General features: G+C 36.9%; 1 protein-coding gene across 5 annotated transcripts in view; it reads left to right on the top strand.

Moving 5' to 3' along the window:
* aifm1 (apoptosis inducing factor mitochondrion associated 1) overlaps positions 1–21197 on the top strand; it is a 44702-nt gene extending 23505 nt beyond the window's left edge. For 4 of the 5 annotated variants that reach the window (XM_041195718.1, XM_041195719.1, XM_041195720.1 and 1 more), the window contains 13 exons: positions 491–618; positions 2714–2844; positions 4951–5041; positions 5601–5685; positions 6229–6305; positions 12173–12281; positions 14531–14638; positions 16220–16305; positions 16428–16568; positions 16928–17070; positions 17200–17324; positions 18113–18309; positions 20901–21197. In XM_041195718.1, coding sequence (XP_041051652.1) covers positions 491–618; positions 2714–2844; positions 4951–5041; positions 5601–5685; positions 6229–6305; positions 12173–12281; positions 14531–14638; positions 16220–16305; positions 16428–16568; positions 16928–17070; positions 17200–17324; positions 18113–18309; positions 20901–20972 — 1493 coding nt within the window. In that variant the 3' untranslated portion in view covers positions 20973–21197. Of the gene's footprint in view, positions 1–490; positions 619–2713; positions 2845–4950; positions 5042–5600; positions 5686–6228; positions 6306–8529; positions 8672–12172; positions 12282–14530; positions 14639–16219; positions 16306–16427; positions 16569–16927; positions 17071–17199; positions 17325–18112; positions 18310–20900 lie in introns of those variants that run through there. The other variant, XM_041195723.1, reaches the window with a different exon arrangement.
* The last annotated feature ends 319 nt before the right edge of the window (positions 21198–21516 follow it).

Raw genomic sequence — 21516 nt, 5'->3', positions numbered from 1 at the left:
CAATACAGTAAGTGATTAATTTTCTGTATTAAAGATATTACCTTTTTAATTGGTTAGACTCATAAACATGAAGACCACATTTCCAAGAGGCACTTTTAAGATAGTAATTATAAACAATTGATGAAATATGTGTTTTTATGAGCAAAGTATAAAGTATCTATAGTCTTTGTGGTTCCAACATGATGCAACTTTTCCCTTTTCTGCTAATTGTCAGCTAATGTAACATTATAAACTTAAGGCTTTATGCCGCCTCTGTTACCGCGTCCATTAGAAACAGCATTTCTAGTAATGAGTAGCTGCTTTGTACTTCTGGACTTGTGTTGTCACCTGAAAGACATTCTTAGAGATGGAAATTTATTCTGCTCCTAATTATTTTCTTTATTGATGGTTTATTTGCTGACTTCCTTGAGGGCTTCCGCTTCTGTTAAATTCTGCTAATCTGGATACTGTACAGAATTTGGTATAAGTTTTTTCTTTCCTCTTCTGGCAGCATCAGCAGTTATGCCAGTCAGTGCAAGGCCTGACATCCCATCACATGCTCCTTATCTTCTGATTGGTGGAGGAACTGCATCATTTGCAGCAGCAAGATCCATCCGTGCACGAGATCCTGGAGCAAGGGTGGGTAACAACTTTACTTCTTCTAAGATAACATTCTAATTAAGTGCATATTTGGGTTGCTCTTTCACCTATGTTTAGCTGATTTAGGCAGACACCAGCAGAGTCCCACGTTGAATCTGTGCTAAGAGTTCTCTGACAGGACAGAAATAGAAGAGCTACAACTAATCTCGACACCCCTGGTTTAAAGAAAGGAAAATCAACCAGCCTACCTATTTCTGATTGCTATTCAGTGACCCCTTCTGTAAGTGAATGCATATAAAAGGCTGAATCATTGCCTATACAGTCAAGTACCAGGCTAATATTGTCCATTCTCTGTGTGTGAGCTTGAAGAATAGACACTTGAGCTAAATATTGAAGCTTGCCTGGACCAGTGGAACTTTATTCCTATAAGAACACAATGCCATGAGAAGTAGAAGGGAAGAAGTAAATTCATATACAGTAGTCCTAATGAGAGATATTCTGTTCTCAATTTATAATAGCAAATTTAGTTCAGTTTACAATCTTGGATTTTCACAAAAAATGAACAATGTTGTTGATAAAGTGTAATTGTTTCAGAAGATATATCAGATGTAGTATTGTAATTGTTAAAGACTTTTGATTTATGCATTATATACATTTGTTACAGAAGGTGAATAACTAGCTACTGGTTGAAGAGATTGAGTTACATATGACATAATTTTGACGTTTAGATCCCAAGATGTTGCTTATAACGTAGTAATTTTGGGTCATCTGGAGTTCTTTTTGTTTACAAGCAAAAGTAAATATGCAAACTCAGTTTTAAGGTTGAAGACATATTGTGTATTCATTGATTTTTTTTAAGGGATTTTTTTTGTCACTGTTCAAGGGAACCTTTAGTGCTGTAAAATGGAGTGTTCGTCCACTTAACCAAAAGGGTAATTTCTAAGTTTGCTGTTTCTTTGGGATTCTCTGAATTAATGTACAGTATATTTGGGACTTCTCATTATGGGTAGCAAGTGGATGATGCTCCCTGCTAGTAGCATGAATCAGAAAGTCAACCCTCAAGTGTCAGCTTTGAGTGCTCCAAAAAAGAAGTAGCACAGTGTCCTTGTTCATTTTGCATAGAATTCTTCCAGCCAGCATCACCACTCAGCTGGAAAGGTTTGGGGCAAGGGAATTCACTTCAACTGCTAAATGGTGATGTTTTGAAGATATGCCCTCTGTTTTCAATGTACATCCAAAAGTAGAAGCATGATTATCAGTCTGTTGGATTTGACATTATACTTTGAAAATTTGCAGAATTTTAATGTTTAAAGCAAAAACTCATTCCTCATTCTTTGATTCCTGACTTAAGACAGCATGTCCTATTAGAATGGGATGAAAAATTCTTTAACGTGTATCTCTCAGTGGCAAAATCATTTACTAATTTTTTTTTTGAGGAAGTTCTGTACAACACAAATATGTTTGCTAAAAATGAGTAACAGCTTGTTAACATAATGGAACTTGATGGCTAGTATCTGATTTAGTGCTTAGTAATTTACCTAATTAACTTATATAAAACCTCTATCATTTACAGACTGTGTGTTTGTGTCTTAAGTTTATTTTGGGTCTGAGTTTGAGATGTGGCCTATAATGGTAAAATGTATATATATTAATGAAATTTTGCATGAGGCAGTTCCTCATCTGTAAGTTAACATTGCCCTTTTAGCATTTGTTTGGAGTTTTTATTGTTAATTGTCTCCATATCTTGTTACTCTTATCTAGTTTGATTCTTTGTTGCTGAGCCTCGTGAGAGAAGATGTAAGACAGAAAGTGTAGCTGAAGCAAAACTGAGGATGAAATGAGGGCATTACATCATATTATAAAGTAGCATGTCATCTAACTGACTTAGAGAGTCAGTTACCTTAGAAAAGGGTGGAGGGTATTAGAATCCAAAATTAACTTCAGTTGCTGAAATAAAAGATTGAGTTTCTGCAAAACAGTGATTTGCCCAGAACTAAATAGCTTCTTCCTGTCTGTGATGTGTGCATTTGTTGTAAGCACCCTGGTGCTTGAGCCAGATAGAGGCGCATAACAGCATATTTATTGGATCATAGTTTAGATTCTCAAGAGTTTGATATGTTGTATATGTTTTCAGGTCCTGATAGTTTCAGAGGAACCAGATTTGCCATATATGCGGCCGCCGCTTTCGAAAGAGCTCTGGTTTTCTGATGACTCTAGTGTACCAGAAACGTTGAAGTTTAAGCAATGGAATGGAAAAGAGAGGAGGTAGGTGTTTGACATCATTGAAACTTAAATTTAGCAGTTGCACCTTTTCCATTTAAACTTTTACTTTGCAACATCATAACACAATATTGACATAAGATGTAGAATTTTTGCTTCTCCATTTTTCTTCTTCCAAAAAAGCCATTGGTAGAGAACAGGGAGCAAATAACCTGCTTTTCCTTCTTGCTTAGGTGATGGTTATTCAGTGGAGAAAGTAAATGTGAGGCCTATACTTGCTGGAGTTTAAAAGGATGAGAGGAGATCTCTTTGAGGTATACAAGATGCTAAAGGCGATAGACAAATTAGACGTGGAGCGGATGTTTCCCCTTGTGGGGCTTTCTAGAATGAGAGGCCATAGTTTTAGGCTAAGGCGTGGTAGATTTAAATCAGAGATGAGGAGGAATAACTTTTCTCAAAAGGTCGTGAATCTGTGGAATTCACTAACTTAAAGTGCAGTGGATGTCGGGATGCTGAATAAAGTTAAGGAGAAGAAAGACAGATTTTTAATTAGTTACGGGTTGAAAGGTTATGGGGAGAGGGCGGGGAATTGGAGTTGAGGCTGAAATGAGATCAGCCATGATCGTATTGAATGGCGGGGCAGGCTTCGAGGGGCTGAATTGCCTACTCCTGTTCCTAGTTCTTATGTTCTAAAAGCAGCATGCTTTTCACAAAATGCACCTTATTTTTCTATTGAGGTACATGCTTACCACTTAATCAGGGAGGAGAAACAATCAGCCAGGGTTCCCAGTCCTCACCACCAAGTGCCCCTTCAAAACCAGTTTCTGTAGCCAGGTTGATTAGATTACGCAACAGTAGGATGCAGATTATGGAACTTTAATATATCTCAATTGATTAAAATATCCCTGTATATATAATCATTTTTAAAACTGCATATACAAAAACAATGATGCACTTTTTTAGATAAGTTGAGCATTTACATCTGTTTAAAGGTTATTTACTGCGCTCAGTAAAGGTTTCCTCTAAGTTCCAGCAATAAAGCTGCCAATTAGTATCTTCTTGGTTTCATATCTAAGATCAGTACAAGTTATCTAAAATAGGGACTCTAAGCACCAATATTTTAACCATGGATCACCTATTGTGGTGAACTGAACCTAAACGTTAAAACTAAAACTGTTCAATCTTGAGTGTTCCCATTTGAAATGAGAATTCAAATGATATCATTATATCCTCATTTACATTTAAAGCTCCAGTGCACCCAGCACTTGAGTTGAAGAAAAAGGATAATGCAATCATACAGTTAACAAGCTAGGAGATACATTGTTATAATTTTAAATGAGGAAACTCACTGCTGAGACTGTTCATTATACAAGAAAATATAATTTGTAAATACTAGCACTTGAAAGACTGAGAACACAGGCAAGGCTTGAGCTTCTCAAAGCTTTCTGATTAAAGAATTAAAATCAATGAACTAAATGTATTTCATATTTTCTTCAGTCATCTGCCCAACAGGTAACCAATAACATTCTGAGTTTGAATGCTGTTAGGTGTAACCATTATTTTTAATATCTGTTGATTTGCAGTTTATTAATCCCTGTGTATTTCAAATTTATGCATGTCACCACCTAAACTGGATTAAACATCTGTGAAACCAACTGATTAAGTAATTGGAGTTAGATAATCCCCATACATTTCACCCTTTTGCAGATAAAGCCTAAAATTGTGAAATGCGGTCAAGTTGATGCAATTCAACAGGAATATCAAAAAAATATATTAAGGCAGCAAGCAGTCCATGACAATCACTAACCCAGAATCTGAGGAAGAAGAACAAGAAAAAAAGTGAAATTAAATTCTGTGGTGATTTCAGTGGCTCCAAAATCACTGAATGCTACGGATCCAGGGTCCTGGACCTTGACATTTCTTTGTGTGGTAATGGGAACAAATTTGTCTGAAATTCTCTCTCCACTATTTTAACAGAGATGTCAGCTCTTTTAAATGGGTTGAGCAGAAGAGAGAGGAATTTGGATGAATGCCTTTGTTCCATATTATCACAAAGTTTAATTAGAGGCCCTGCTTTTTAAGTTGTAATGCTACAGCTCTATTTCAAAGATGTAAAAGAACTCGGTTAATCTGTAATCTTTGTGTTCACAGCATTTTTTTCCAGCCCCCATCTTTCTATGTGAGTCCTCAAGATTTGCCATTTGTGGAGAATGGAGGAGTGGCAGTGTTGACTAGCAAAAAAGTAAGTCCAAAATTTTGAATTCCGTGATTGTAGCAAGTTTGCATCAGATTCTATACTGTTGTTAGAAATGGTAGGGATGTTGTATAATTTTTCATAGTAGATATGGACACAGCAGTATACTTTTAGATAGAGATTGGCTCAGGAACTCAGGGATAGTGATTGTCATGGACTGCTTGCTGCCTTAATATATTTTTTTGATATTCCTGTTGAATTGCATCAACTTGACCGCATTTCACAATTTTAGGCTTTATCTGCAAAAGGGTGAAATGTATGGGGATTATCTAATTCCAATTACTTAATCAGTTGGTTTCACAGATGTTTAATCCAGTTTAGGTGGTGACATGCATAAATGTGAAATACACAGGGATTAATAAACTGCAAATCAACAGATATTAAGTTGGGTTTCTCTGACAATACTTTGGAGTAGTAGCATATTTGATATGGTGTGGAATTGAGCTTGGGTATAAACACAAAGGGTAAAAGAAACATCAAGATGTTTTGTTTTTGGAAGGCCATGCATAATTACAAGATTTTTTGCATTATGTTCCTTCGTCTGCAGGTTGTACACATGGATGTCCGAGGGAATAAAATAAGATTGGACAATGGTTCAGAAATAACATATGATAAATGTTTAATAGCAACAGGTAAATGATATTTTTAATGTGCAGTCCTTTGAATTTAGTTCATGGCCACTTCTGAGTGCATTCTTATTGTAATGTATATTTTATATGTAAGCTTAAGCAATTTGTGCTGTTTAGTGTCAGTATTAAGCAAGGGAAAGAAAGAATGAATGTTTTTCACCTATAGTGGAAAGTTTTCTAAAATTATTCATTTATTGTGAACAATAAATAACTTCAGAAACTATTATGCAACAAACGGCTTTGTTTTCTTTAACCAGTGTTTTATTTTCAAATGTATAAACTTGGTTTCTTCTCTATCTGGTCTCCTCTGGCACCCCATTATGACTATGTGGTGTGAGATCAAGAGCTTGCTGATTAATAATAGCAGGGGAAAGTCCATGACCCATCCACTATGCACTATGTCGCCTCTGTTTTATTACTGCTATCTTTTACATATTTTTTCAAACTATTTGCAGAGTTTTTGCTTAAGAATTTTTTTCTTCACACAGCAAACCCCCCCCCCGCCACTTTCTTTTCTATTACTCAATTTTCTGTTTGTGCCCCTAGGTGGAACTCCACGTAACCTTCCAGCACTTGAAAGAGCAGGAGAAGAGGTACAAAAGCGGACAACTCTATTCAGAAAGGTAACTGTACAGTAGTGCTTCTGTGACTTGTGCCCCATACTTGGATTCTATTTTGTGATTATATTTTCACTTTCCTGGCAATTTATACATTTAAGCTCCAATACTGTGTAGTAAAAGAGTTTTATATATAGGACAGGAGCATTCCAGTTTCAGTCCCTGGCCTGTATTAGGTTAGCTGATTGGGCGATAGCAGTGTAAACACTACTGTTGTTAGCCTTAGCATCCTTTAACAATGGATGGGTAAATTAGCCAGTGCACCACTACTGATTGTATTCAGTGATCCCTTATTGAATGCGTGTGCATGCTTGAGCACGCATGCACATGTAAGAGCAAGGTGATATTGATGCCCTCAAGGGTCAAATAACTTACTGATGCTAAAAGCAAAATACTGCGGATGCGGGAATCTGAAATAAAACTTACTGATGCTCATTGTCTAGGTGCACACATGGGCAATTAGGGGAGGTACTAGGGGGCTGTCAGTTCTCCTGGAATGTAGAAGAGCTGGATGATAAAACTATTGGACATTACCATTTTGTTTATTGCAAATTTACTTTATTAATTTGGATTGTAACTTATTGCATTGCAAGACAGTTATGATCGATGGGATGATTCGGGACAATTAGTAAGCTAGCCTGAAATACGTAAAGGGAATTCCTAAATGCAAAGCAAAGAAAAGCAGAAACTTAGCTGCAACAGGTAATGTGGGCAGTTCGAAAAAGCTTGTTTATTCATACATTTTATTTCTGTTTTAGATATTAAAATTTGTAAGTGTTCTAAATTGACTTCCTACAAATTTCTATCTTTTCACAATTTTCCTTTTAATTTTCTTAATTAACTTGCGTACGTCAAACCTCCTAGCCGTGACTAATGACTTGTATTATAATGTCCACACTTTATTTTTCATGAGTGTAAAAAGTGTTGTGAATTTTAATCTCCAATTTAATTACACTTCTTTAACAAAGAGCCATACTAAAAAATTTCTGGTTTTAGGGTAGAATTATGGTTTTCCAATCTTGGTGCAACTGACATCTACACAAAACCAAATGATGCAGCATATACTGCAATTTGTATTTATCAAATCATAAACTGATGACTCCTGCTAGTAAGTCCCTTCCATCTTCCCTCTGCTGCCAACATTCTCCCTTTCTCTACTCCTGTCCTGAATGCACTGACTAGTTCCTGGGGTGCTGATTCACAGTTGTCAGACACTCTAGTAATATCCCTAGTTGACCACATGTGAGCATAGACAAATAAGGTTATTTTATAGTAAGTGCAAAGTCTGTGCTCACTTGATGTTCATATACATACTTCTAGCAGAGATACTTGTACAATCCTCACCATCTTTTATTCTCTTCTCCCACCCCCACCCCCCAACACATACCCCCTCTAAACCTTGAGGTTCTGAATTCAGTTATAATGCACCATGAACATTGGTTAGGGATTGAAATGTAAGACATTCAACCTCTCACGTTGTGGTATATATGGTTAAACAACTCATGACATTAACCAGCTATGCCATCAGCCAAGTCAGTGAGTATACCTAAACCTCAGTGATGTTTGATGAAATGTTTTCACACCCAGCACTGCCCTGAGTTTCAGAAGATACTGATTATGCAGTTTACTTGGCTCAGTATCTAAGTATGATGGAAGCAATTTAGATACATGAGGCAAAACAGAGCATTGCTGTGTTTGGGGAGTATAACCTGACTGACACAAATGGAACAGCGTCATTGCATTTCACTTCCACTAGTCACAAATAAGTAATAAGTGCATAAGATGATAGAAAATCTAATCCTAGTTAAATGCATTATTACTTTTTCAAGTTCATAGTGGCTGCAAATCATTCAGATGGGTAACTTTCCTGGCATTTGCAAATGATATTTAGCATATATGGACAGGAATCTGATCAAGCAGATTGGCCTGCTGGATTTTTTTTTTCATTGCTTCCATGGTCTATTCCAAAATCTATTTGTATGGCTCACCTCACTCCCATTAACTTTGAGGCCTGAGTAAAAGTAGTCTACTCAGTAGCCATAAAAACAGTGCAGTTCTAAACAATAAGCTTGTTTAAAGTGATACAGGTAGCTCAGGCATTGTAAAATGATTTTTAAAAAATTAGAAATTCATGATATAGGGTATAAGAAGAAACTTTACATGTACAAAATAGATTGCATCCTTGCGATAGCTAACTATTGATCATGAATTGTCCATTACATTCCATTAGCTGTCTACTAACTGAGGACTTAAGAAAGGGAACTACTTGAGACAGTGGATTCAGATAGGGCGTTCAAGTTACAGCCAAGGAGATGGAGGAAGATTTACAGATATTAAGTCGAAGTAAGGGAGGAAATATTACAGCAATTTTGGTATGTTTAAAGTTAGTCCTTGGATATGGGCTGATACTGCTGGGTACGGGACTTATAACAATGAATAACCTCAAATGGGTAACATAAAAAAACTGATTTTGCCTTGAAGTACAGATGGAAATAAAATCCAATCCATTGGAGAGCATCATAAAGCCTTGTCCCAGTTTGAAGCAAAATCAGTTTTTCTCTATAAATCCTTCATTTTTCAAACTGGACCATGAACTATGTTATGTTACATAATGGGACCCATGTTTACTGAAAAATATCATAAACCATAACGTGATTTCTAAGATCCCAACCCAAATTGTTTGCTTTATGCTGTGCGTGACCATGTTACTGCCATTCATTTTGTAATGTTTGGAGTAATAATTTGAGTCCAATGCAGAAGACAGTGTAGAATATTTGATGCAGGTTTAGCTGGCTGATTAAGTTCAAAAACAATATCTAATCTCGGGTTTAGTTTGGATTTGATTGAGGAGAAAGAGAGGTCAGCAAGATACTGGAAAAAACAAATTACAGTTCTGCATCTGGAGTTATTTGTAATAACTTGAAGATTATGTGGGCATGGTGATTCCAAGAAAGTGGGCAGCATTCAAAAACCACGCGAAAAGTATAATGCCATGAGAGATCTCATACACCAATAGATTAATTTAAGCATGAAAATAAATACCACACTATAATTTAAGAGTATAGAAATGTAAGGATCATTTGTATTTTGTAATTTAATATGTAGTAGAAGCTGTTCGAAATATGTAAATTAAATATAAAACAATGCTACAGTGTATTTGTGTGTAATACTCATGAAGTGCGTTGTGAACAATGTCTCCTTCTCTACTTGATACAAAATTCATAGCAGACTGCAGCATTGAGTGGTGCAAACACTTGAATTGCTCCAGTCAGTGTCCTTGGTGTTGCAAGTAACTCAAATGTTGTTTACTATCTATTTTGTTCATTGATTCTTCAAAGGCTGGATATAATCTGGAGCAAGCATGATGCAAGGAAGTTTTTTTTTAATACCGTTCTCTTATGTTTTGTCATCTTTTACTAGGCCTTTTATGAAGTTTCCATGTTGTTTCCAGTTATATTTCTCGTACTGGTTGGATCAGTTATATTTGCTTAATTTCTACAGTACCTGCGCAGTAAAGCATTAGATTGCAATCTGTGGATGATAATAAGTCCTTTTGTTGTTTTTAAACATTTGACTTAATACATCTTGTTAAAATTTACATTCTTTGGAAGAGGTTCTTACCATAAACCTTCTGCATCAATCACTCCATTTAATCAGGGATTTGCCAATGAGACTCTGAGATCTGAAGCGATTCTAAAATCCAAAATGCTAACATAACCATTAACTCTAGAGACCTGTCATTGTTCCTCCACCAAGCACCAGAGAGGACAAGTTATATCTGGTTTCCATTCTTCAAATTTTTCCCTCTCAAAGAATTGATCAGAGACTGGAATTTCCAATGTAACTGGCAGTAATGTCCTTCTTCGATGACTCAAAGAACAGCTTGGCAGTAACATTTTAAAGATCTTCAGGAACTTGCTGTAAAGTTCCTTTCACGTAAAAACATTGAGATAGATTAGGAGTAATGTCTTTCTACAGAAGGCTATGGAGTATACAAGAAGTAGTAGTTGAGGCTGAGACTACTGTATCCTTTGAGGGAATTTGGATAAATATTTGAAGCAGAGGAAGATTACAAAGCCATAGGAAGGGAGCAGGGAAGTGGGAATAATGTTGTGATGAGCTAATGGCGCCTCTTGTGTCTTGAACTTCTGTGGTTCTATATGAAGGTATCCATTGAGTAACTGAGCCATACAACCAGGAAAGCCCCAAGTTTGTTGCCCATTATTTGCTGATCTCAGGTGGTGGGACAGATACAACTGCCTCAGTGCCCTAGGTTAGGAAGGGAAAATTCAGCTAGGGTTCCCAATCCTGATTGTTTTCCAGATATGTTTGGTAGAATTGCACCTTACTCGATGTTGGAGCAGGGCTGTAATCAGATTTGGCTGTGATGGCTTCATTTGTCAAATAGCCAGTCAACACTCATTACCAAGGCTTGCATGAATAATGGGTACTTGACTAAGTTAGATGAGAACTTTGACAGCCGTTGAATAATGCCCCATCAAAATAGCATCTTCTTTAAGAGGAGAGGAGTAAATTAGCTAGGAAAATACCTGAATATATTGAATGTAGATTATAAATTTTTCTATCGATTTTACAGTAATAGGCTGAAGGTGGGAGATAAACAATGGCACTTTTTGGGACAGAAATTGCAAAAATGTTATTCACTGTAACACTGCAACTATAGATTCTACATTAGTAGTTTTATCACTGGACCATCTTATCATTCAAGTTCAGTTTCACATGGCAGCCATCCTTGTGATTCTATTAATATTTGTTCATGGCCAACATTTTTTAATCCATAAACAAAACTTCCTAAAATTTTAATGTTCTCATCCTGTAAATATAAATACAAATATTCTAATTAATGTCGATTTTAAATATACAAAGCAGAGGACAAGGCCCACATAACTATCCAGTTGGTAAATAAGAAATTGAAGTCTGGGTTACAAATTCAGTTGTAATTCCTTCAACATTAGTCTTGCAAGGGCTTTTGTTTTGCTGACCATAACTGATATCAATCTTAACAAACACACAGCTTTCTCAGATTTTATGTATAGAGAAAGATGGTAAATGTATGCAACAGCCATCAAACCTTCTGAAACGTACTTTTTCAGAAGAACTATGGAACTTAAATTATCCTGTAATATTGAAAGCTGCTTTGTTGACATAACCAGGTTTCTTTGGAAGAAACAGAGTTAGACTTTGACCTTTTCATAGCGCTTAGTTATGTGGTGAGATTGTCATATCATTGAGGAAATAATTTGATTTAATACAAAGGCAATTATTCCCAGTTAATAAAGGTTAAAACTGCATTAATTTTTAAAATTTGGGCTGATATTAAGGGGTGAAGCAATGAATAAAATATGCACATTACAGATATGTCCTGGATGAGAGAAATTTTGCAGGAGGCTGTACCTTTACTTCTGAGACTGGTTTTTCATCAGCCCCCATTTAGAATAGATGAAAGCCTTTGCCAACTTTAGAGGTCAGCATACATGAAGTAACAATCCCAATCCAGTTCCCAATAATCTTGCTGTTTGACAACGTAAGGATGGCTTTTATGCAAAATGCAATTAGCATTGGCGAGTTGGTCTGAGGTGAGAATTAATGCATATTGTTGAGAGGGCTTTAGCCAGCATCAAATTTATGCTATATCTGACCTAGATCATGTTAAATAGTGTATGGAAAATGCTAGCCATGTCAAGGTTTACCATTATGAGTGTACAAATTTACCTTGTTGGGTGGGGAGTTAGTGGGGTGAATATGTTTTTAGTAGTTAAATGTCACTGAGAATTTTTTATTATGATTGTTATACATTTTGCTTTGGAGAAGAAAAGTCATTTTTCTAATGTTAACTCCAAATCCTCTTGCAGATAGAAGATTTTAGATCTTTGGAGAAGATTTCAAGAAATGTGGAGTCTATTGTTATCATTGGTGGTGGATTCCTGGGCAGTGAATTGGCCTGTGCTTTGGGAAGACGTGGTATGTTTTTTTTTTTGGTTTGTTGTTGTGAGAAATTGAGTAGAATGGACCTATACTCTCTGGAATTTAGAAGAATGAGAGATGATCCCATTGCAATGTATAAAATTTTAGAGGGCATGACAAGCTAGATGTTGAGAGAACAAAAGCAAATACTATGAATGCTGGAAATTTGAAAGCAAAACAAATAATGCTAGAAAAACTCAGCGGGTCAGGCAGCATCTGTGGAGGGAAACTGGGTCGATGACCTTTCATATGAACTGGTAGAATAATATAGAGACCCAGGGTAATGCTTTTGAGACCGGGGTTCAAATCCCAACATGGCAGGTGGTGGAATTTGAATTCAATAAAAATCTGGAATTAAAAGTCACGAACCCATTGCTGATTGTTGTAAAAACCCATCTGGTTCACTAATGTCCTTTAGTGAAGGAAATCTGCTATCCTTATCTGGTCTGGCCTACATGTGATTTCAGACACACAGCAATGTGGTTGACTCTTAAATGCCCTCTAAACAAGGGAAATTAGGGATGGGCAATAAATGCTGGCCCAGCCAGTGACACCCATGAACAAATATAAAATAAAACTTTATTTTTCTCCACCTACTATATGCTGCCTGACTAGGTGCTGAGGGACTCTTTCCTCCAGCTCATTCTTTCCGCTAGCTGGAGAATCTAGAACAGGGTTGTCCAACCTTTTTGTCAGAGGGGCCACATTTCATTTTTTTCTCACTCACGGGGCTGATGAGCAAATTTTGGAAAGGTAAGGTTTGGCACAGCACTAAACACTTTTTTTTAAAAGGTTCAAATACGAAGAAAAGAAACAACTTGCTGAGCAAGAGAAAATGTCAATGCAATAAACTGATAATTTTAACAAATGAGTAATTAATAAAGACGACCATTAGAGTGTGTGTGTGTCTGGCTCACTCATAGTCTCAAGGTCAGCCCCTCCCTGAAAGCGCCTCTTCCTCTTCAGCAGACTCTGCCCCTGAATGAAACCACTCACCTTCACAATGTTCGCTGCTCCTCTAATCGCAGACTGCTTCTCTCCTGCATTTGCTGCTGATAGCCTCACTAATGATTGGTGGAGAAGCTCGTTGCAGAATCTTCCACTTTACCTATATTTTGAACTCTGCCTCTCCAGTCCAGATTGTGGTCAGTGGGCCATTCGTTGGACAACTCTGATCTAGAACTAGGGGTTCACAGTCTCAGAATAAGGACTTGGCCATCTAGGACCTAGTTGAGAAGAAATTTCTCAGCTCAGAGGATTGTGAATCTTTGGAATTCTGTACCCGCAGGACTGTGGCTGTTCAGTCAATAAGCGTATTCAGGGCTGAGATTGATAGATTTTGGGCACTAGGGGAATTGGGGAATATGGGGATGGGGCAGGAAAATGGAGTTGATGGAGGAGATAATGTTGAATGACAGAACAGGCTTGAGGGGACATGCTGAATAGATGAATAGCCTGTCAACATTCACTGTCTTGACTCATAAGTAAAGAATGGTCACATGAGTGAGAGGTATTGCAGAGTCCTTCCTGGAACAGCATATGGCATGGGATCTTCAGGAGGAGAAGGAAGGAAGCCTGAGAAGTATACGAATGAGTTAACTCTGGCCTTATAATCAATAGCAACTAAAAGCATCAATATCCTCCATGCAGTTGCTAAGTTGGTTGAGATTTGCAGATAATTGATGCCCAGATGCCTCAGTATTAATAAACGACAGGGTTTTATGAACAGGTTTGCAAATAATTCTAAAACTTTAGAAAGGTTGTCCAATGATAATCATCAGCCATTTGACGGAATGAAAAAACTTTTCTCCTTACCTAGTAATAGTTGATTAAGACATAGTAGAAGCTGTGGATAGTATTTATTCCATAGCATGAACGTGTCTCTTATTGATGAGCACAATATTCTTCTAAATATATAAATCCATCATTCTAACCCAGAAGTCACAAGTGAAAATGCTTATGTGGATATTGGTCAAGGACAAGATCAGGCTTAGCTATGAGCATTCTTCACTCACAGGCAAGAGAATTTTGGTGGTGGTGGGGAAGCAAATAGATTTCAGATGAAAGTTTTGCCTTCTACTAGATAGTACCTTGCAATTCCTCAGGAACATTTAAAAAGATATATTTTAAACAGACATTAACTCAGAAAAACTTTGTCCATAAGCCAAATTTGTGAAAATGGATTGTTGTATGTTTTACAGTTCTTCATAGAGCATTTCTTTTAACCATCATATGTTAAACCACAGCACGGGATACAGAACTCGAGGTAATCCAGATATTTCCAGAGAAAGGAAACATGGGTAAGATTCTCCCAGAATACCTCAGCAACTGGACAACTGAAAAAGTAAGAAAAGGTAAATGTTTTTGTTTACTATTTTTGTTGAACCTGATTCTGCGGGGACTTGGTTAGCAGAGGGAATTATTTATTACTTTGATATTAAACTCTGGAATTTGCTCTTTCAACACATAAGTAAACTTTTGAAAGGTCTTGGAATATTTGGCTAATCTTGGTCTTTAAGGAATAAATCCCAATATATGTACATGCAATTTTTTTTAAGTCTTAGCATGTAAGTTTAAGAATTTGTGTGACAAGGGAAAATTCATTTTTTTAATGATTAGTAATTATCATAGGCTGGCAAGTCATATACACACTTCTAGCAGAGACACTTGTACAGCTCAGGTTGATAATCCTCACCATCTTTTATTCTCTTTCCCTCTCAATCAACAGACCCCCCCCCCGCCCCCCCCAAACCTCCACACACACACACACCTTCCTTCTGTTTCCTTCTTCCCCCTCTAAGATTTTAAACATTTAATTAGAGTAAGAAATGCTGTTTAATTGATGTTTCAAATTGAGTTGAGTTTAATTCAGCACAGATTTATTCTGTTGTGCATCACACTATATAAAAAAGCATATTTGAACATGACTCTTTTGCAGTTGTATCATTACAAGCTTTGTGGTAGGGGTTAAGCCAAAACAGTATTCAAAAAATTAACATTAAATAGTGTTGTAAGTAAATTGCATAATTCAATTTATGGGTGATAAAGATTTATTTAATGTTATGACTTTCTATAAAGGAGCAGGATTCGGTCGTTTTTCTTTTATTCATTCATGGGATATGGGCTTCACTAGCTGAGCCAGCATTTATTGCCCATCCTTAGTTGCCCTTGAGAAGGAGGTGGTGAGCTGTCATTCAGTCCCTCACCTTTTTCACTATTCAGTCAGATTGTGGCTGATCACAATGTGTCAGCTTTTGCTCAGTTGGTAGCACTCTTATCTCTGAGTCAGAATGCTGTGGATTCAAGTCTCAGTCCAGAGACTTTAGGCTGATATTCACAGAATAGCACTGAGGGAGTGCTGCACGGTCAGAGGTGCTGTCTTTCAGATGAAACTTTAAATTGATGCCTCAATTATTATCTCAAGTGGACTTTAAAAAAATCCCATAGCACCATATCAAAGAAGAGCAGGAAATATCTTCAGTGTCCTGACCAATATATACCCCTCAATCAATTTCCCTAAAGCAGGTTATCTGGTCAATATCCCATTGCTTGATGTTGTTAGAGCTGCACTCATCCAAGCAAATGGGAGAGTATTCCATCACATTCCTGACTTTGCGTCGTGGACGGACTTTGTGGAGTCAGGAGGTGAGTTACTTGTTCCAGAATTCCCAGCCCCTGACTTGCTCTTGCAGTTGCAATATTTTTGTGGATAGTCCGGTTCAGTTTCTGGCTAATGGTAAAACCCCCACCCCCCCCAGGATGCTGATGGTGGTAGATTCAGTGATGGTAATGCCAGTGAATGTCATTGCATCAACATGAACATGGGAGCTTATTGATCTGTCTCTCTGGCTCAGTGAACCATGTACAAAGCCTTTTTATTAAGTACTATATGTCAGAAAAACTACAGTTGTTTTGTAATTTCTTTTCCTCTTTAGAGGGTGTTAATGTCATGCCTAACACAGTTGTGAAATCTGCAAAGTATCAAGACAAAGTTATTCTGAAATTTAAGGATGGGCAAACAGTGAGTATTCTTCACATAGAATTGCAAGTCTGTGAATGAGCAATATTTATTCAAGTATTTTAGTCTTGTTAATGAAATTTCCAGTTAAACCACCTTGAGCTGATGTGCTCTCCTGTTTGCAGATAAAGACTGATCATGTGGTTGCAGCAGTGGGTCTTGAGCCTAGTGTGGAATTAGCAAAGTCAGCAAGAATGGAGGTGGACTCAGACTTGGGTGGATTCAGAGTAAATGCAGAATTGCAAGCACGTTCAAACATTTGGGTGGTGAGTACATAGATCATTGCCTGATAATACCTTTTTGGAAACTGATTTTAATTTTTTTAAAATAAGTAATTCATGGTTCACATTGTTGCAGAGTAGAAGTTTCTGAATACAAAGGCATGATCTACAGGAGTATAATTTATTATTGTCTGTTTCTATATTCTTTTCCTCAGGAAACTTTTATTCTAGGTAAGATATGAAATTTGCTAAAAAGTTGTGAAACAGAGCATGAGTACCATCATTTCCTAGTTGTGAAATGTGCTACAAATATCAAGCTAAATTTTTCAGAAACAAATCGTATATGGCCTTTCACTTCGCAATAAATGGAAATGCTCACTTTGTGTTTCCTTTATGTCCACCAGGCTGGAGATGCTGCTTGTTTCTATGATCTTAAGTTGGGCAGGAGACGTGTGGAACACCATGATCATGCTGTAGTGAGTGGCAGATTGGCTGGTGAGAACATGACTGGAGCTGCAAAGCCTTATTGGCATCAGTCAATGTTTTGGTATGAGTTGGCTTAGTATTCTCTTTCAGTAGATATATTTTAAACATGAGTAACAAATGTAAATGTTTTATACTGACCAATTGATCACAATATGTGAAATGTTTTTCAGTTTAACTCCTTCTGTTGCAGGAGTGACTTGGGCCCTGATGTAGGATATGAAGCCATTGGTATTGTAGACAGTAGTTTGCCTACTGTGGGAGTGTTTGCCAAAGGAACTGCTAAAGACACCCCCAGAGCTGTGACACAAGAGTCTGGTAAGTTACAGAATGCTTGCTTACTAGGAACAATGGATGGCACAATTGGTATGTAGCATGAGTCCATCTTTTTATACCTCCTGTGTTGTATTCAGAATACTGCTTTTAGATTATGTAATGCTTTTCCTCAAACAAGCTGATGCTGTATTAAAACAATATTTAAAACTAGTAGTTAATTTCTTTTTAATACCTTTTAAAAAAAAGTCTGCTGCATTACTTTTTGAATTAAATTGCATTTGAAATGATTGACCTGATTTTAAATATAGGCAGTAGCATAACAGCTCATTATACACCTTGCAGAATTGTCTGCATTAGAAAAGAAAGTCAAGCTGGGCATATAACATTCGCTATCACCCATTTTTCTCATTGGCAAAAGATAAAATCAGTGCCAATATTTCTTAAAAGTATGATGCTCAGGCAAAAACTCCATTGTAGAACTCGGCCTGAGGGCTCCATAGATGTATATGATGCTGAGACATAAACACTAGAACAATCTTATCCTCAATCCCTGGTGTTTGCTGTGCTAGCTGATCATAGGATTACAGTAAGGGTGCTGTAAGTGCTGTTAGTACCCAAAGATAGAAGGATTGCAAATCAACAGGGTTCTTGTTCGTAATAACTACCCAATGACTGTTGCCATACAGGGTTGTCGATGGCACATGAAGTTGTACCTTTTGCCTTTTGATGAAACGTAATGTATGCGCTGGGTACTTATTTAGCAGTTTTTCCTGTTTAGATGGTACAATGTGACTAACCATGATTAATGTACGTTTTGTTCATGAATGTAGGTACAGGAATACGATCGGAAAGTGAGACAGAAGAAGTCGCTACTTCTGTAAGTGTATCTGCTGGTGCTGTCTCTTCAGCTCATCCACCTCAGGAGGGGGAGGACTACGGAAAGGGCGTCATATTCTACTTAAGAGAGAAAGTGATTGTGGGAATTCTGTTGTGGAATATTTTTAACAGGATGCCGATTGCTAGAAAGGTTAGTTGCAATTAATTACATTGGATTTTCAGTGTAGCAACAGGCCATTCGGCCTAACCAGTCTGTACTGGTGTTTTTGGTCCACATGAGTCTCCTCTCCTACTTCACCTAACCCTATCAACAAACCCTTCTGTTGTTTTCTCCATCATGGACTTGACTAGCTTCCGCTTAAATGCATCTTTGCCATTTGCCTCAACTACTCAAGGTGGTAGCAAGTTCCACATTCTAATCACACTTTGGGTAATGAAATTTCTCTTGAATTCTGTGTTGGATTTATTAATAACTGTTTTATATTTATGGCTCCAGTTTTGGACTCCCCACAAGTGGAAAAATCTTCCCTGTCTCTGTTAAACCCCTTCATAATTTTAAAGACCTCTATTAGTTCACCCTTTACCCTCCTCTCTTCCAGAGAAAAAGGACTCTATTGTAATTCTATTGAACTACATTAATCAGACTCATGAAATACATATGTCAACTGCTCTTCTTTATTATGAACTGTGCTTCAACAGCTGTAATAGAAAATTCCATATTCTAACTGCCCTTTGTGTAAAGATGTTTTTTCTAACCTCCCATTTTAGACATGAACTGACTTTCTGTCCTTTTGTTGTTGTCTTGAAGACCTTGACATATTGTAGCTATATCTTAATTCCAGTACAAAAAGTCTTGCTTTCTCAAATCTAATGAAGCTTGTGGAAGCATTTTCAATGCCACAAAAGCTCTCATTAAATTACTGGATTGTATCTTCTTCCCATTTACAGTATATGTACCAAGTCATCCTGTGGTGTGTGTGGCTGTTTATTGCAAATTTATTCTTTAGCTATTTAGGAATGAGCTTCTAGTTTAATTTAAATTAATGACCAAGCTGGAAATACAGAGACTTGTGTGATCAGTATAATAGATTTGTTATGAGATAGCAGTTAACAGAAAAACAATCTTGTTCACAGTATAATAATTAAAGTGAAAGGTAACGATATGGCAGCTGCATTAGAACTTGTTGTAGGGACTTCTATTGAAGTCCATTGCACTACACAAAAGAAATGCCAGTTGTAATGGACAAAATCAAGAGGACAGGGTGGATAAATTTCTAATTTAAAGGCTATATGTTAACACCAAGCGTTTTCAGTTGGAGGCGTTTCCCTTAAAACATGGAGCACCAAAAGTAAGGTGCATACTTAAGGCGTGATTGTGATACTAGGGTTGTTGATGAGATAACTGGTATGCAGTTTAAAGGTAGTACTTATAAGACATGCTGAAATTTGATCTTTCAGTTGCAACCTTGAGCACCAATTAGATGGAAAAACTGCATCTTTAGAGTTATATTCAGCCATTCAAAGGCCAATATTTAATTATGCGGCTGCTGTTTGTAGAATGGAGAGCAGGAAAAATATTTAAACATTTGCTTAGTGGATCAGTGGGGAGAAAGAGTTAAGAAAGAGCCTGAAATTAATCTGTTAAATTATATTAAAATTTAATTTCAGTTTTACTGGGTTAATATAACTACAATAAACTTTGTGTTAATCAGCACAATACCAACCAAAATCCTCTACCAACCAGAATTACTGGTATTCTCCAAATACGAATCGTCACTTTGCCAACCAGAAGCAATTACAAATTTATATGGAACCCGTCCCTGTGTACTGTATTGTTTTCACCTTTAATATAATGTTGAAGATTGGAAGTAAAAAGAATACTGTTCTTTATTTTCTGAGTACTTGCAAATTAATTCATGCTACTAGTATTGTGCTATATTCCATTGGTAAATGGAATTCTCTGTTAAGTGGGATTTTTGATTAACCGGCACCACACCTTCCCTGCAAATACCAGATAATAAAGATTTTACTGTGTATTTCTGATGACTGTAACTTAATATTCTAATAAGGCTTGTTCATGTTACTGTGCATATGACACAGCTTAGAATTGCTTTACATTACAAGCAGTAGGCTGAAAAGCTATAGTGTAACATGGGGAAATAAAATTATATAGTTTATAAATACAGATTTTATTTTTCTTTCAGAAAATGTTTTTCTGTTCATAATGGAACTGCCCAGGCCAATGAATTAATTTATTGTGCCACAATAGTTAGATGCTGCTTCATACTCTCAATTCTCTGCACAAACTCTTCTCTGACACTCATCATGGCATCTACCAGTGGCCAGTTTAGAACTGTATTGATAGAAGCTTTAGGAATAGCTCACCTATACAAACATACAAGTTTCACAACTGATCTGAGAGGGCCATAGATCCATGTCTAGCAGGCAGAAGATCCTGAGACCGCACTGTCTTGCTACTCTGTCTGGACCACCAGTGGTTTCCCGGTAATATTGGGAGTTGGTACCAATGATCAAGGCATACACTCTTGGTGTACTGGCAGGAATTTACAGTCCTGCAGAAGTCAGTGAACTTTTGAATAGCACACCGCATTTTACGGCTTTGTCTCCGCCATGAGAAGGCCGTAAAATTCTGCCCTTGATGGGGGAAGTACACAATGCAGAGAGGAAACCATAAAGGGACACTTTGACACTGTTTTGGAAATTTCCAATGTTTCCCTTTGGTTTGCTTTGTTTTAAAGTTTTTTTTTAATTTTCCCATAGGTCATTAAGGATGGTGAAGAACATGATGACCTCAATGAAATTGCAAAGTTGTTCAACATTCATGAAGATTAGAATGCCCAAAGTTTAACTATGTATATAAGAGTCTAGATTTTTTTAAAATTGTAAACATTCTTTCGTGCAGGAAACCAAGAGCTTGAATTTTCAGAGAATGGAAGTAATAATTTGTGAATTCTCCCATTATCTAAAATTTGACCAAGTAAAAACATTTGTACCATGTGCACCCAATGATCAAGATTTTCTGAACTAAATATTAAATGTAAAAATGGCATTTGAAAATGTATCCTCATTTAAATCTTTAAATTCATTTTAAAATGTGAGATTTGTTTTTAGTCTGTTATGGTTTTAGATCATGTACTGGTGTAGCAAGGAGGGTGTGGCAAATCAGTTCAGATTTAAAGATTTTAAATCTCAGGTTGGTATTTCAAGGTAGTTGCCAAGCGAAAGCAGAAGTATCCAACAGGAAGGGATAGTTGGACGTAAAGTCTTCTAGCCAAAGTGTGTGTGGCTTCATAGTAGCAGCAACCAGCCTCAGACAGCAGGTCACTTGCTTGTCCTGTGAAATTTTTAAAGAGCTCTAAAAGTAGGCAAAAAAATA

This window comes from Carcharodon carcharias, chromosome 9, assembly GCF_017639515.1.
Source record: "Carcharodon carcharias isolate sCarCar2 chromosome 9, sCarCar2.pri, whole genome shotgun sequence".
Taxonomy (NCBI): Eukaryota; Metazoa; Chordata; class Chondrichthyes; order Lamniformes; family Lamnidae; genus Carcharodon; species Carcharodon carcharias.
Note: the sequence above shows the minus strand (reverse complement) of the source record. Positions and strands in the feature narration are given on the sequence as shown.